General features: G+C 44.3%; 13 protein-coding genes across 13 annotated transcripts, besides 23 other annotated features; 1 reads left to right on the top strand and 12 right to left on the bottom strand. All coding sequences in view use genetic code 2, as the record gives it.

Annotated features, from left to right (window-relative positions):
• Positions 1–456: 456 nt before the first annotated feature.
• Positions 457–1,048: a D loop.
• Positions 1,049–1,110, top strand: a tRNA (tRNA-Pro).
• Positions 1,109–1,175, bottom strand: a tRNA (tRNA-Thr).
• A 5-nt stretch (positions 1,176–1,180) lies between these two features.
• On the bottom strand, positions 1,181–2,315 carry CYTB (cytochrome b). The gene has a single exon. A coding segment is annotated over exon 1 (1,135 nt).
• A 3-nt stretch (positions 2,316–2,318) lies between these two features.
• Positions 2,319–2,387, top strand: a tRNA (tRNA-Glu).
• On the top strand, positions 2,388–2,912 carry ND6 (NADH dehydrogenase subunit 6). Its single transcript has one exon. It carries the CDS (start codon positions 2,388–2,390, stop codon positions 2,910–2,912), a length of 525 nt encoding a protein of 174 aa, YP_009129935.1.
• Positions 2,896–4,716, bottom strand: ND5 (NADH dehydrogenase subunit 5). The gene has a single exon. It carries the CDS (start codon positions 4,714–4,716, stop codon positions 2,896–2,898), a length of 1,821 nt encoding a protein of 606 aa, YP_009129934.1.
• Positions 4,717–4,787, bottom strand: a tRNA (tRNA-Leu).
• Positions 4,788–4,847, bottom strand: a tRNA (tRNA-Ser).
• Positions 4,848–4,915, bottom strand: a tRNA (tRNA-His).
• On the bottom strand, positions 4,916–6,293 carry ND4 (NADH dehydrogenase subunit 4). Its single transcript has one exon. A coding segment is annotated over exon 1 (1,378 nt).
• ND4L (NADH dehydrogenase subunit 4L) lies at positions 6,287–6,583 on the bottom strand. Its single transcript has one exon. It carries the CDS (start codon positions 6,581–6,583, stop codon positions 6,287–6,289), a length of 297 nt encoding a protein of 98 aa, YP_009129932.1.
• Positions 6,584–6,650, bottom strand: a tRNA (tRNA-Arg).
• A 1-nt stretch (position 6,651) lies between these two features.
• On the bottom strand, positions 6,652–6,997 carry ND3 (NADH dehydrogenase subunit 3). The gene has a single exon. A coding segment is annotated over exon 1 (346 nt).
• Positions 6,998–7,066, bottom strand: a tRNA (tRNA-Gly).
• On the bottom strand, positions 7,067–7,850 carry COX3 (cytochrome c oxidase subunit III). Its single transcript has one exon. A coding segment is annotated over exon 1 (784 nt).
• ATP6 (ATP synthase F0 subunit 6) lies at positions 7,850–8,530 on the bottom strand. Its single transcript has one exon. The coding sequence runs from the start codon at positions 8,528–8,530 to the stop codon at positions 7,850–7,852; it is 681 nt and encodes a 226-aa protein (YP_009129929.1).
• On the bottom strand, positions 8,488–8,691 carry ATP8 (ATP synthase F0 subunit 8). The gene has a single exon. The coding sequence runs from the start codon at positions 8,689–8,691 to the stop codon at positions 8,488–8,490; it is 204 nt and encodes a 67-aa protein (YP_009129928.1).
• Position 8,692: 1 nt separating this feature from the next.
• Positions 8,693–8,756, bottom strand: a tRNA (tRNA-Lys).
• A 2-nt stretch (positions 8,757–8,758) lies between these two features.
• COX2 (cytochrome c oxidase subunit II) lies at positions 8,759–9,442 on the bottom strand. The gene has a single exon. It carries the CDS (start codon positions 9,440–9,442, stop codon positions 8,759–8,761), a length of 684 nt encoding a protein of 227 aa, YP_009129927.1.
• Position 9,443: 1 nt separating this feature from the next.
• Positions 9,444–9,509, bottom strand: a tRNA (tRNA-Asp).
• Positions 9,510–9,514: 5 nt separating this feature from the next.
• Positions 9,515–9,586, top strand: a tRNA (tRNA-Ser).
• On the bottom strand, positions 9,581–11,131 carry COX1 (cytochrome c oxidase subunit I). Its single transcript has one exon. The coding sequence runs from the start codon at positions 11,129–11,131 to the stop codon at positions 9,581–9,583; it is 1,551 nt and encodes a 516-aa protein (YP_009129926.1).
• Position 11,132: 1 nt separating this feature from the next.
• Positions 11,133–11,199, top strand: a tRNA (tRNA-Tyr).
• Positions 11,184–11,264, top strand: a tRNA (tRNA-Cys).
• Positions 11,261–11,298: an origin of replication.
• Positions 11,298–11,370, top strand: a tRNA (tRNA-Asn).
• A 1-nt stretch (position 11,371) lies between these two features.
• Positions 11,372–11,440, top strand: a tRNA (tRNA-Ala).
• A 3-nt stretch (positions 11,441–11,443) lies between these two features.
• Positions 11,444–11,510, bottom strand: a tRNA (tRNA-Trp).
• ND2 (NADH dehydrogenase subunit 2) lies at positions 11,511–12,549 on the bottom strand. Its single transcript has one exon. A coding segment is annotated over exon 1 (1,039 nt).
• Positions 12,550–12,618, bottom strand: a tRNA (tRNA-Met).
• Position 12,619: 1 nt separating this feature from the next.
• Positions 12,620–12,692, bottom strand: a tRNA (tRNA-Gln).
• Positions 12,690–12,758, bottom strand: a tRNA (tRNA-Ile).
• ND1 (NADH dehydrogenase subunit 1) lies at positions 12,759–13,714 on the bottom strand. The gene has a single exon. A coding segment is annotated over exon 1 (956 nt).
• A 3-nt stretch (positions 13,715–13,717) lies between these two features.
• Positions 13,718–13,791, bottom strand: a tRNA (tRNA-Leu).
• Positions 13,792–14,431, bottom strand: part of an rRNA (16S ribosomal RNA) that runs on past the window's edge.

Below are 14,431 nucleotides of genomic sequence, written 5' to 3'. Positions count from 1 at the left end.
CACTACATGGCCTTCCAGCCATATATGTTCAAGCACCTAAGTATTTAACTAGTGGACAGAAAGCTGCGCTAGTAGTTTTGTATATCTATATACTTACGTAATACTTTGTGCTTATAGCGCCTTTGTGTACGTGTGTATTCTTGCTTTTGGGGTTTGACAAGATGTTTAGTACGTGGAGGCTTTGGGGGGGTAAGGGGGGGTTTGATATATCAAACCTAAAATTATAAATTTAAATTAATTACTTTAGTATTTGTTGGTGTCTGCGATTGTGATCTATGATTTCTGTAGGCTCAACTCAAAATTTTGTTGTAAAATTCTCTATGTCCTGTAACCATTGACTGAATAACACCTAGGAGTTAGTATGTACGACCAATAATATTCAATGAATGTCTATCTACAAGTTATCAACCTGCTCGAAGGTCGGTGACCCAGTTGAACCTCGCACCCCGAAAATTAAAAGATACCAAAGGCATGACAGCACAGTTATGTTAGGCATGGGCTGATTAGTAATTAATCCATCGAGATGTCTTATTTAAGAGGAACGAGTGAGCGGCTAGATATAAGATGAACATGAAGTAAGAACCAGATGCCAGGTATAGTTTCACTTTAACTACCCCACAGTCCGTATGGGCCCGGAGCGAGAAGAGGGACACGACTATGAGCGGGTTGATGATTTCACGCGGCATGGTGATTAGGCGGCCTTCAGTGGTAGGGATACGCATGTTGACTGGAAATGATTTGACTTGATGTGCTATGTCCGATCAATAATAATATGTACTATGTACTCTAAGGATATTATGTACCTGCTTATATGCATGTACTAGATCAATAATGCACGATTATACATAATATGTCCTATGTACTATAATAATATAATGTACCTGCTTATATGTATGTACTAGATCAATAATGCACGATTATACATAATATGTCCTATGTACTATAATAATATAATGTACCTGCTTATATGCATGGGGCAAACCATTAATGCACGATTATACATGGCATATACTATATAAAGCTTGTTGGACTTTAATTGTTTGCAGGAAGTAGTTTATTGAGAATTTCAGCTTTGGGTGCTGATGGTAGGGCTTTTGTCTTCTTCCTGAGTCTTGGGGAGGGTTAATTCCTTTGCTGGTTTACAAGACCAGTGTATTGACATATACTACAAAGACTCTTCATTTTATGAGATTGTTTTCGATGATACCTGCGATTGGCATTGCTGCTAGGATTAGTGTGAAATAAAGGATAGAGGCTACTTGTCCGATTAGGATGAAGGGGTGTTCCACGGGTTGTCCTCCGATTCATGTGAGAACTAGTAGGTCGGCCACCAGGAGTCAGAAGATGGTTTGGCTCAGGGGTCGGAACATTATAGTTCGTTGTTTTGATGTGTGTAGTAGTGGGATTAGTGCTAGTACGAGGATGGATAGGATTAGTGCTAGTACTCCTCCCAATTTGTTGGGAATTGAGCGTAGGATTGCGTATGCGAATAGGAAGTACCATTCTGGTTTGATGTGGGGTGGTGTGTTTAGGGGGTTTGCGGATGTATAATTGTCTGGGTCTCCTAGTASGTCGGGGAAGAATAGGGCTAAGGATATTAGTGCTGTGAGCATGATGAATAGGCCAAGGGTGTCCTTGGCTGTGTAGTATGGGTGGAAGGGGATTACGTCGGGGTTGGATACGATTCCTATTGGGTTGTTGGATCCGGTTTCGTGTAAGAATAGTAAGTGTACTAGTACTAGGGCAAGAATTACGAAGGGAAGGATGAAGTGAAGAGCGAAGAATCGAGTGAGAGTTGCTTTGTCTACCGAGAATCCCCCTCAGACTCACTCTACTAGGCTAGACCCGATGTAGGGTATTGCGGATAAAAGGTTTGTAATTACCGTAGCACCTCAGAAGGACATTTGTCCTCATGGTAGGACGTATCCCATAAAGGCTGTTGCTATTACTGCAAATAGGAGCAGGATACCGATGTTTCATGTCTCTTTGTAGGCAAAGGATCCGTAGTAGATGCCTCGTCCGATGTGTGCGAATAGGCAGATGAAGAACAGGGAAGCTCCGTTAGCGTGTATGTATCGGATAATTCATCCGTAGTTTACATCTCGGCAGATGTGAGTTACTGATGAGAATGCGGTTGCTGTGTCTGCTGTGTAGTGTATGGCTAGAAATAGTCCTGTGAGAATTTGTAGGACTAAGCAGATTCCTAGTAGTGATCCGAAGTTTCATCATGCTGAGATGTTAGAGGGGGTGGGGAGATCAATAAAGGAGTTGTTGATGATTTTGAGTAGGGGGTGTGTTTTTCGGATGTTTGTCATTAGGTTTCCGTAGTTTAATTACAACGATGATTTTTCGTGTCATAGGTCATGGTTTGAGTCCATGTGGGAACAATGACATATGTTGTGTTTATTTTGAGTGTTATTTTTGTGATTAGTTTTTTAGGGTTTTCTTCAAAGCCTTCTCCTATTTATGGGGGGTTTAGTCTGGTTGTAGCTGGCGGTGCAGGTTGTGGGGTTGTAGTTAATTTTGGTGGGTCTTTTTTGGGTTTAATGGTTTTTTTGATTTATCTTGGGGGGATGTTGGTTGTTTTTGGTTATACGGCGGCCATAGCCATTGAGGAGTATCCTGAAGTTTGGGTGTCTAATGTGGTTGTGCTCGGTGCTTTTGTTTTGGGTGTGGTCATAGAGTTGGTTTTAGTGCTTTATATGTTGAAGGGTGAGGGGTTGAGTGTGGTTTTTGATCTTGGTGGTCCTGGTGATTGGGCGACTTATGATGTTGGGGGGTCTAGTTTTTTTAGTGAGGAAGCTGCGGGTGTTGCTGCTCTTTATAGCCATGGTGCTTGGTTTGTGATTATGACCGGGTGGTCTTTGTTTATTTGTGTTGTTGTTGTTATGGAGGTTACTCGGGGGAATAGAATATGAGGAGAGCGAGGACTATTGTCACTGCGAAGGACAGGAAGTATAGTTTGATTGAGCCTTTTTGGTTGGATGTTATTAGGGAGGCTTTTATGTGGAAGTGTGAGATTGACTTTGGTATGATATTTTCTAGTCAGATTAGGTCTAGAATAAGGGATGCTAGTTTTTGGCTTGTTGTTAGTGATCAGAGGGGTCCTGAGCGGTGAATGATTGTGGGGAAGTAGCCTAGTAAGGTTGAGAATTTGAAGGCACTTGAGGGGGGTTTGTGGCTTAGGTTTAGGGACAGGTTGCACAGTTCTAGGGCTATGATTAGGCCTAGGATTGTAGTGGCGAGGGCGGTGTATTTTAGGTATTGTGGTATAGTTGTTTGGGGCATGGTTGTTGGGGGGATGTTGTTGTATAGTAGGAATCCGGCGAAGATGCTCCCTAGCATTAGGCGTTTGATTGGGTTTGTTAGTGAGGGGTTGTTTTCGTTGATGTTGATTAGGGTGTTGGATCGGGGTTGTCCTAATAGTGTGAAGAAGATGATTCGTGTGCTGTAGGCGGCTGTGAGGGAGGTGGCTACTAGTGTGATGAGCAGGGCTCAGGCGTTTGTGTGGGATATGTTAGCGGTTTCGATGATTAGGTCTTTAGAGTAGAAGCCTGTTAGGAATGGGGTTCCTGTTAGGGCTAGGCTGCCAATAATGAGAGCGGAGGTGGTAGTGGGGAGGGCGTGGAAAAGTCCTCCTATTTTGCGGATGTCTTGTTCGTCGTTTAGGCTGTGGATGATCGATCCGGAGCACATGAATAGTATGGCTTTGAAAAAGGCGTGGGTGCAGATGTGTATGAAGGCTAGGTGTGGTTGGTTGATTCCGATGGTGACTATTATTAGACCTAGTTGGCTTGAGGTTGAGAAGGCCACGATCTTTTTGATGTCGTTTTGGGTGAGAGCACAGATGGCTGTGAACAGGGTTGTAATGGCCCCTAGGCATAGGGTTGTTGTTTGGATTGTTTTGTTGTTTTCTATTAGGGGGTGGAATCGGATTAGTAGGAATACCCCTGCGACTACTATTGTGCTGGAGTGGAGTAGGGCTGATACTGGGGTTGGGCCTTCTATGGCTGAGGGGAGTCATGGGTGTAGCCCAAATTGTGCGGATTTTCCAGTTGCTGCTAGTAGTAGGCCCGCTAGGGGGATGTTTGTGTTCTCGGGGCTTAGCATGAGGATTTGTTGGAGGTCCCATGAGTTTAGGTTTGTGAGGAATCATGCCATTGACAGGATTAGTCCAATGTCTCCGATGCGGTTGTATAGGATGGCCTGTATGGCTGCTGTGTTTGCATCTGTTCGTCCGTGCCATCAGCCGATTAGGAGGAAAGATATGATTCCTACTCCTTCTCAGCCGATGAAGAGTTGGAATATGTTGTTGGCGGATACTAGGATTATTATTGTGATTAGGAAGATTAGTAGGTACTTGAAGAATCGGTTGATGTGGGGGTCTGATTTTATATATCATAGAGAGAATTCTATGATAGACCATGTGACGAATAGGGCCACTGGTATGAATGTTGTGGAGAAATAGTCTAGTTTGAAGCTTATTGTTATTTTTATTGTTTGGATTGTTGTTCAGTGTCAGTTGAAGATGGTTATTTCTTCGTTTGAGTATATAAATGCTATTGCTGGGATTATGCTGACGGCGAAGGCTAGTGCGACTATGTTTTTTACGTGGTGGGGGTAGTTTTTGCTTGTGTAGGCATTTGTGGGGGTGATTATGATTGGTATGATTAGTGTTGTTAGTGTTATAAGGGAGGTGCAGGTTAGGGTGTTAATTACTTTTACTTGGAGTTGCACCAAGTCTTTTGGTTCCTAAGACCAACGGGTGTCTGTCATCCTCTAAAAGTTTAAAAAAGCCATGTTTTTATACATGGGGGCAGGAATTAGCAGTTCTTGCATGCTTTTTTGGTAAGTAAGAAGTTGTGGTCTTCTATTGTCAGATCCACAATCTGAGGTTTTATTAAACTATACTTACAGTAAAGGCACCCTAGGATGATTTTGGGGTTGGTTGATAGCATTAGTAGGGGCAGTATGTGGAGTGCCATTAGAGCGTTTTCTCGGGTGAAGGAGGGGCAGATGTTGTTGATGTGGTGGGTGTATTTTCCACGTTGGGTGGATATTAGTATGTATAGGGAGTAGGTGGCTGTGATGATAATGTTTGTTCCAGTAAGGATGATGGTGGTGTTGGACCACGAGAATGTTGATACTACTACGAATAGTTCTCCGATTAGGTTGATGCTGGGGGGGAGGGCCAGGTTGGTTAGGCTTGCTAGGAGTCATCAGGCAGCTATTAGGGGTAGGAGGGTTTGCAGTCCTCGTGCTAGTATTATAGTTCGGCTGTGGGTTCGCTCATAGTTTGTGTTTGCTAGGCAAAATAGTATGGAGGATGTTAGACCGTGGGCGATTATGAGAGCGGTGGCCCCCATGTAGCTTCATGGGGTTTGGATTAGGATTGCGACGATTACCAGTGCTATGTGGCTTACGGAGGAGTAGGCGATTAGTGATTTTAGGTCGGTTTGGCGAAGGCAGATGGAGCTTGTTATGATTATTCCTCACAGGGATAGTATTAGGAAGGGGTATGCTATGAATGTTGTTATTGGTTCTAGCATGATAGTGATGCGTATTATGCCGTATCCGCCTAGTTTTAGTAGTACGGCTGCAAGTACTATGGAGCCTGCAATGGGGGCCTCTACGTGGGCTTTTGGCAGTCAGAGGTGTAGTCCGTATAGGGGTATTTTTACTATGAATGCTATTATGCATGCTAGTCATATTAGCATGTTGGATCAAGAGTCGTTTATGGGTTTCGCTCAGTATTGTAGTACTAGTATGTTTAGGGTTCCTGTTATGTTTTGGGTGTATGTGAGTACTACTAGAAGGGGGAGTGACCCTACTATTGTGTAGAAGAGGAAGTAGGACCCTGCGTTTAGTCGCTCTGCTTGGTTTCCTCATCGTGTGATGATGATTAGGGTTGGTACGAGTGTTGCTTCAAACAGGATGTAGAATATAATGAACTCAGAGGAGGCGAATGTTATGATTAGTAGTGCTTGGAGGGTGATTAGTATGGTAATGTATAGTTTTTTTAGGCCCAGGGGCTCATTGGAGAGGTGGGCTTGGCTGGCTGTTAGTATTAGGGGGAGGAGTCATGTTGTTAATACGATTAAGGGTGCTGATAGGGGGTCAGAGAAGAAGATGGCTGAGAGGCTTATGTTGTTGTGGTCATGCTGGCCCAAGATGCCTAGAGATGTTAGGCTGATTAGCATGCTGTGTGATGTTACGTTGATTCACACTATGTTTTTGTTCGATAGTCATGTTAGGGGAATTAGTATGGCTGTGGGGACAATTAGTTTTAGCATTGTAGCAGGTTTAGGTTTTGTACGTAGTCCGTGCCGTATGTGTTAGATACAAGTACTAGTAGAGAGAGGCCTAGGGCAGCCTCGCATGCTGCTAGTACGAGGAGGATGATGGGTGCTATGTTGGCTAGTGTGAAGTGGTTAGTTAGGATTGTAATGGTGATTATTACGAATAGGGAGAGTATTATGCCCTCTAGACATAGTAGTGAGGACATTAGGTGTGATCGGTACATTAATATCCCCATTAGGGAGATAGTGAATGCCAGTGTTGTGTTAATGTAAATTAGGGACATTTGGTAGCTATGAGTAAGTCATAGTTTAATGAGTCGAAATCATTTGTTTTGTGTAAACTAGCTACCATACTCAGTTCATTCTAGGCCTTTTTGTGTTCATTCGTAGGCCAGGCTAATTGCTAGCAGTAGGATGAGGACCAAGGCTACGGTGATTATGGTGCCTAGGTTGTTTGTTTGTGATGCTCAGGGGAGTGGCAGGAGTAGTGCGATTTCTAGGTCGAATAGTAGGAACGTGATGGCGATTAGGAAGAATTTTATGGAGAATGGTAGTCGTGCCGATCCCATGGGGTCGAATCCGCATTCGTAGGGGGTGATCTTTTCCGAGTACGTGTTTAATTGAGGGAGTCAGAAGGCGATTAGTATGAGCAGGCATGCTAGTATGGTGTTTGTTGTTATTGCTAGGAGTAGGTTTATTATTCTCTTCTGGGTTGTGGCCAGAGCTTGTTGATTGGAAGTCAACTGTACTGTGCATACTTAGAAAATAGGAACCTCATCAGTAAATGGAGACATACAGGAACAGTCACACTACATCTACGAAGTGTCAGTATCAGGCGGCAGCTTCGAATCCGAAGTGGTGGTTTGATGTAAAGTGGTATTTTAGTTGTCGTAGTAGGCACACAGTTAGGAAGGAGGTGCCGATGATGACGTGTAGGCCGTGGAATCCAGTTGCCACAAAGAAGGTAGAGCCGTACACGCCGTCGGAGATTGTGAAGGGTGCTTCGTAATATTCTGAGACCTGCAGTAGTGTGAAGTAAATGCCTAGGAGAATTGTGATGAGCAGGGCCTGGATTATGTGGTTTCGGCTGCCTTCTATTAAGCTATGGTGTGCCCATGTAATTGATACTCCTGAGGCTAAAAGAACGGATGTGTTGAGTAGAGGTACTTCCAGCGGGTTTAGCGGGTTGATGCCTGTGGGGGGTCAGCATCCTCCTAGTTCGGGGGTAGGTGCTAGGCTTGAGTGGTAGAATGCTCAGAAGAAGCCAGCGAAGAAAAATACTTCTGAGACAATGAACAGGATTATGCCGTATCGTAGTCCTTTTTGGACTGTGGGTGTGTGGTGGCCTTGAAAGGTGCTTTCTCGTACAATGTCACGTCATCATTGATATATTGTTAAGAGGTTTGTTGTTAGTCCTAGGAGGAGTAGTGTTGTAGAGTTGAAGTGGAATCATATTGCTAGGCCCGATGTTATTAGGAGGGCAGATAGGGCCCCGGTTAGGGGTCAAGGGCTTGGGTTTACTATGTGGTATGAGTGGGTTTGGTGGGTCATTATGTGTTATCATGTAAGTAGAGGCTGATTAGAAGGGTGAAGACGTAGGCCTGAATGAGTGCGACTGCGAATTCAAGGATTGTAAGCAGGACTAGGACGATGAAGGTAGTTGTGGCCACGGTGAGGTTGATTGATATTAGGGCAAGGGTTGCGCTTCCGATTAGGTGTATTAACAGGTGGCCGGCGGTGATGTTGGCTGTCAGTCGTACTGCGAGCGCTATGGGTTGGATTAGCAGGCTGATTGTTTCAATGATCACTAGCACTGGGATAAGGGGGGTTGGTGTTCCCTGGGGTAGGAAGTGGGCTAAAGATGTTTTTGTATTGTGTCGAAAACCTGTGACTACGGTGGCTGCCCATAGAGGAACGGCTATGCTCAGGTTTATTGACAGTTGGGCTGTGGGGGTGAATGAGTGGGGTAGCAGGCCTAGTAGGTTAGTAGATGCGATGAAAATGATTAGTGTTATTAATATCAGGGTTCAGGTCTGTCCTTTGTAGTTGTGGATGCTTATTATTTGTTTGGATGTTTGTTTTAGGAGTCATTGTTGTATGGATACAATGCGGTTGTTGATTAGTCGGTTTGATGTTGGGAAGAGGATTACTGGGAACATAATGATAATTGTTACAATAGGGATCCCTATTATCACTGGGGTAATGAAAGAGGTGAATAGATTTTCGTTCATTTTTTTTCTCAGGGGGTGAGTGTTTTGTGGTGTGTTTTTGTTGAGGTCTCTGCGTCGTGTGGGTAGTAGTGTTTAGAGATTTTTAATTGGAATAGGACAAAGAGGGTCAGGATCATGGATATAATTGTAATGGATCATGTTGTAGTGTCTAGTTGAGGCATGTCATTGAGGAGAGGCGTGCTCTCAATCTCTAACTTAAAAGGCTAGCGCTATTAGCTTCTCAATGAATTACAGTAGGGACGTAGTTCAGTTTTCAAATGTTTTTAGGGGTACTAGTTCGAGGACAATTGGCATGAAGCTGTGATTTGAGCCACAGATTTCTGAGCACTGTCCGTAGAATAGGCCGGGCCGGGTTGATATCAGGGTTGTTTGGTTTAGACGCCCCGGGATAGCATCTGTTTTTAGGCCCAGGGATGGGACGGCTCAAGAGTGCAGGACGTCTTCAGATGAGATGAGCATGCGGATGGTTGTGTCTATGGGTAGTACAAGTCGGTTGTCCACTTCTAGAAGTCGGAGTTCGCCGGGTTTTAGGTCTTGAGTTGGGATTATGTATGAGTCGAAGCTTAGGTCTTCGTAGTCTGTGTATTCGTAGCTTCAGTATCATTGATGGCCCATTGTTTTTACTGTCAGGGCGGGGTTGTTAATCTCGTCCATTATGTAGAGGATGCGTAGGGAGGGCAGGGCGATTAGGATTAGGATAACTGCGGGGAGGATGGTTCAAATGGTTTCTACTTCTTGAGCGTCTATTGTACTTGTGTGGGTGAGTTTGGTTGTTAGTATGAGAGAGATAATGTATAGTACTAGGGAGCTGATCAAGAACACGATTATTAGTGTGTGATCGTGGAAGTGGAGTAATTCTTCTATGATTGGGGACGTGGCATCTTGAAAGCCTAATTGGAGCGGGTACGCCATGGAAGTATAAAGGGCTTGAACCTATAATTTAACTTTGACAAAGTTATGTAAATTTTACTAATACTTCTGTGATTGAGAGAGACATAGGGGCTATGATATTGGCTTGAAACCATTGTTTGAGGGTTCGATTCCTTCCTCTCTTGTTTTGACCAGATTTACGAAAGCAGGTTCTTCGAATGTGTGGTAGGGTGGTGGGCAGCCGTGTAGTCATTCGAGGTTGGTATTTGTAGACTCCACTATTAGGACTTCCCGTTTAGAGGCGAATGCCTCTCAGATTATGAAGGCCATGAGTATTACGGCGGTTAATGAGATGAAGGATCCTATGGAGGACACAGTGTTTCACATTGTGTAAGCGTCTGGGTAGTCCGAGTATCGTCGAGGTATTCCAGACAGCCCAAGGAAGTGTTGGGGGAAAAAGGTCATGTTTACGCCCACGAATATGATTGTAAAGTGAACTTTTGCCCATGTGTTGTTGAGCGTGTATCCTGAGAACAGGGGGAATCAATGGACGAAGCCTCCTATGATGGCGAAAACTGCTCCCATGGAGAGAACGTAGTGGAAGTGGGCTACTACGTAGTAGGTATCATGGAGGACGATATCTAGGGACGAGTTGGCCAGCACGATGCCAGTTAGACCCCCGACTGTAAACAGGAAGATAAAGCCCAGGGCCCATAGTATAGCTGGGGCCCATTTTACGTTTCCTCCGTGCAGGGTTGCTAGTCAACTAAACACCTTTACTCCWGTGGGGATAGCAATAATTATGGTGGCTGATGTGAAGTAGGCCCGTGTATCAACGTCTATTCCCACTGTGAACATGTGGTGTGCCCATACAATGAAGCCCAGGAAGCCAATGGATATTATTGCTCAGACTATGCCCATGTATCCAAAGGGCTCTTTTTTCCCGGAGTAATAGGTTACGATGTGGGAGATTATTCCAAATCCAGGAAGGATGAGAATGTACACTTCGGGGTGTCCGAAGAATCAGAATAGGTGTTGGTATAGAATGGGGTCCCCTCCTCCTGCGGGGTCAAAAAAGGTTGTATTTAGATTACGGTCGGTTAACAGTATGGTAATGCCAGCAGCTAGTACGGGTAGAGATAGTAGCAGAAGCACGGCCGTAATTAGGACTGATCACACGAATAGTGGGGTTTGGTATTGGTTTATTGCAGGGGGTTTTATGTTGATGATTGTTGTAATAAAATTGATAGCCCCAAGGATTGATGAGACACCCGCTAGATGAAGAGAGAAGATGGTTAGGTCTACAGATGCTCCTGCGTGTGCTAAATTTCCTGCTAAAGGGGGGTATACAGTTCAGCCGGTTCCAGCCCCTGCTTCGACTATGGAAGAGGCCAGAAGAAGTAGGAAAGAGGGGGGGAGCAGTCAGAAACTTATGTTGTTTATACGGGGGAATGCCATGTCAGGGGCTCCAATTATCAGGGGTACTAGTCAGTTTCCAAAGCCTCCGATTATGATTGGCATGACTATGAAGAAGATTATTACAAATGCATGTGCGGTAACGATCACATTGTAAATTTGGTCGTCCCCTAAGAGGGTCCCAGGCTGACCTAGCTCAGCGCGAATTAGAAGACTTAGTGCGGTGCCTACTATTCCGGCCCAGGCGCCAAATAAGAGATATAGTGTGCCAATGTCTTTGTGATTTGTTGAAAAGAGCCAGCGGTTGGTGAACATAGGTAAGATGGCCGAGTAAGCATTAGACTGTAAATCTGAACACAGAGGTTGGAGTCCTCTTCTTGCCAGGTCCTGAGGTGTTTACACATTGAATTGCAAATTCAAAGAAGCAGCTTCAATTCTGCCCGGACTTCTCCCGCCACTTTCTTCTTTATGGCGGGAGAAGTAGATTGAAGCCAGTTGATTAGGGTGTTTAGCTGTTAACTAAAGTTTCGTGGGTTTGTATCCCACCAATCTAGTGAGGATTTAGCTTAATTAAAGCGCCTGATTTGCGTTTAGGTGATGTAGGTTGAATTTCTACAGTCTTTATATCAGGGACTAAATAGTTTGTATTTGCTTAGAGCTTTGAAGGCTCTCGGTCTGTGTAGCCTAAGTCCCTAGTTTAGGATTGATATTATAGGGGTGAGTGGGAGTGCTATTGTGGATAAAATGATTAGAGGTGGGGTTAGTTTTATGATTTTTGTTGTTTCGAATTGTCATTTTATTTTTATGTTGTTGGTGGTTGGGAGTATGGTTAGTGCTGTGGAGTACGCCAGGCGTACGTAGAAGTATAGGTTGAGTAGTGCTGTTATTGCTATCACGGTTGGTATTATTACTATGTTGTTTTTGGTTAGTTCTTGGATGATTATTCATTTGGGCATGAATCCGGTCAGTGGGGGGAGGCCTCCTAGTGATAGTAGGATTAGTAGTGCGAGGGCTGTGATTAGTGGTGTCTTGTTTGATAGGTGGGATAGTGATAGGGTTGTTGTTGATGAGTTGTATAGTAGGATTGCGAATATAGATAGTGTCATTATGATGTAGACTAGTAGGTTTAGAATGGCAATGTCCGGGTTGTATGTTATGATTATTGCTATTCAGCCTATGTGGGCGATTGAGGAGTATGCTATGATTTTTCGTAGTTGGGTCTGGTTTAGCCCTCCTCAACCGCCGATGAGGATTGAGAGTGCGGCTATGGTTGTCAGTATATTTGTGTTGATTGTGGGTATTATTTGGTATAGGATTGATATTGGTGCGACTTTTTGTCAGGTTAGGAGTAGCATGCCTGATGATAGTGGGCTTCCTTGTGTTACTTCTGGCACTCAGAAGTGGAATGGTGCTATTCCTAGTTTTATGGCCATAGCTACGGTGATGATGGCTGATGGTAGGGTGTTGTGTGTTTTTGTGATGGTTCATTGTCCAGAAGATATCAGGTCTAGGGTAATGGCTAGCATTAGTAGTATGGACGCGGTGGCTTGGATTAGGAAGTATTTTGTGGCTGCTTCTATGGCTCGTGGGCTAAAGTTTTTCATTAGGATAGGGACTATTGCTAGTATGTTTATCTCGAATCCAATTCAAATCATTAGTCAGTGAGAGCTGATTAGGACGAGCATGGTCCCTAGGAATAGGGTTGTTAGGATGGCTAGTATAGTGAGGTTTATTAGTACGGGAAGGTTGTGATCCAACATTTTCGGGGTATGGGCCCGATAGCTTGCTTAGCTGACCTTACTGTAGATTGTGGTGTAAGTTGGTAGCACGGAGATTTTTGAGTTCTCAGGTGCAGGTTCAATGCCTGTTTTTCTAGAAATAAGGGGATTTAAACCTCTATTATTTACTCTATCAAAGTAATTCTTTTGTCAGACATATTTCTTATGATTGTGGGGGAATGCTTGACAGGGCGATTGGTATTGATACGTGTCACATGCACAGTGCTAGGGTTAGTGGTAGGAAGTTTTTTCATAGTAGGTGCATTAGTTGGTCGTAGCGGAATCGTGGGTAGGATGCTCGGATTCATAGGAATAGGGCGGTAAGGGCGAGTGTTTTTACTACAAAATTAACTGTGTAGAGGCTTGGGGTGTGGGGGTCGTGAAAGGCTCCTATGAAGAGTGTCACTGACAAGATGTTTATTATGATGATGTTTGCGTATTCGGCAAGGAAGAAGAGTGCGAATGGGCCTGCTGCGTATTCAACGTTAAAGCCGGATACGAGTTCAGATTCTCCTTCTGTTAGGTCGAAGGGTGCTCGATTTGTCTCGGCTAGGGTCGAGATGAATCATATTATGGCCAGGGGTCATGCGGGCACTAGTAATCATAGCTTTTCTTGGGTTGTGATTAGGGTGGAGAGGGTGAAGGACCCGCTTATTAACAGTAAGGACAGCAGGATAATTGCTAGTGTCACTTCGTATGAGATGGTTTGGGCCACTGCACGTAGTGCTCCAATGAGGGCGTATTTGGAGTTTGAGGCTCATCCTGATCATAAGATGGAGTATACGGCGAGGCTTGATATGGCCAGTATGAATAGCACTCCTAGGTTTATGTTGACTAGTGGGTGTGGCATTGGTAGTGGTACTCACATGGTGAGTGCGAGTGTCAGTGCTAGGATAGGTGCCATGATGAATATTGTGATTGAGGATGTTAGGGGTCGTAGGGGTTCTTTAGTGAATAGTTTTACTGCGTCGGCGATTGGTTGTAGCAGGCCTCAAGGGCCCACGATGTTTGGGCCCTTTCGTAGTTGCATGTATCCTAGCACTTTGCGTTCTACTAGCGTTAGGAATGCCACGGCTAGTAGGATGGGGATGATCATTATTATTATGTTGATTGTGTACATTGCTGCTAGGGAGGGGAGTTGAACCTCTGTTACAAGAGCTTAAGTCTTGTGCAGTTGCCGTGCTTTGCTACCCTAGCTGGCCCTGGTTCTAGGACTGGGGGTTGTTGTGAATTGGCTAAATTAAGAGGGTAGTCATTTATTGATTCGAGGGCGCCTGTGTGAGGTAGGCCCTACTTCTCTTGTCCTTTCGTACTGGGAGAAGTGTATTAATAGATAGAAACCGACCTGGATTACTCCGGTCTGAACTCAGATCACGTAGGACTTTAATCGTTGAACAAACGAACCATTAATAGCTTCTGCACCATTGGGATGTCCTGATCCAACATCGAGGTCGTAAACCCTATTGTCGATATGGACTCTCGAATAGGATTGCGCTGTTATCCCTAGGGTAACTTGTTCCGTTGATCAAGTTGTTGGATCAATTAACGGATTATCTGGACTTGTTAGTCTGGATTTGACCGCTCGTAGGTTGTTTTTTGCTCCGAGGTCACCCCAACCAAAATTGACAGCTTAGGCTAATTGGTTTGTTATATCTCTGTTAGAGTGGTGTTGGGTTAATTTTAAGCTGTTTAATTAAAGCTCCATAGGGTCTTCTCGTCTTATTATATTATTCCCGCCTCTTCACGGGGAGGTCAATTTCACTGGTTACAGATGAGAGACAGTAAAACCCTCGTCTAGCCGTTCATACTAGTCCTTATTTAGAGAACAAGTGATTAT

The sequence above is a fragment of the mitochondrial genome of Manis javanica (genome assembly GCF_040802235.1).
Source record: "Manis javanica isolate T298 mitochondrion, complete genome".
NCBI classification, from domain to species: Eukaryota; Metazoa; Chordata; class Mammalia; order Pholidota; family Manidae; genus Manis; species Manis javanica.
Note: the sequence above shows the minus strand (reverse complement) of the source record. Positions and strands in the feature narration are given on the sequence as shown.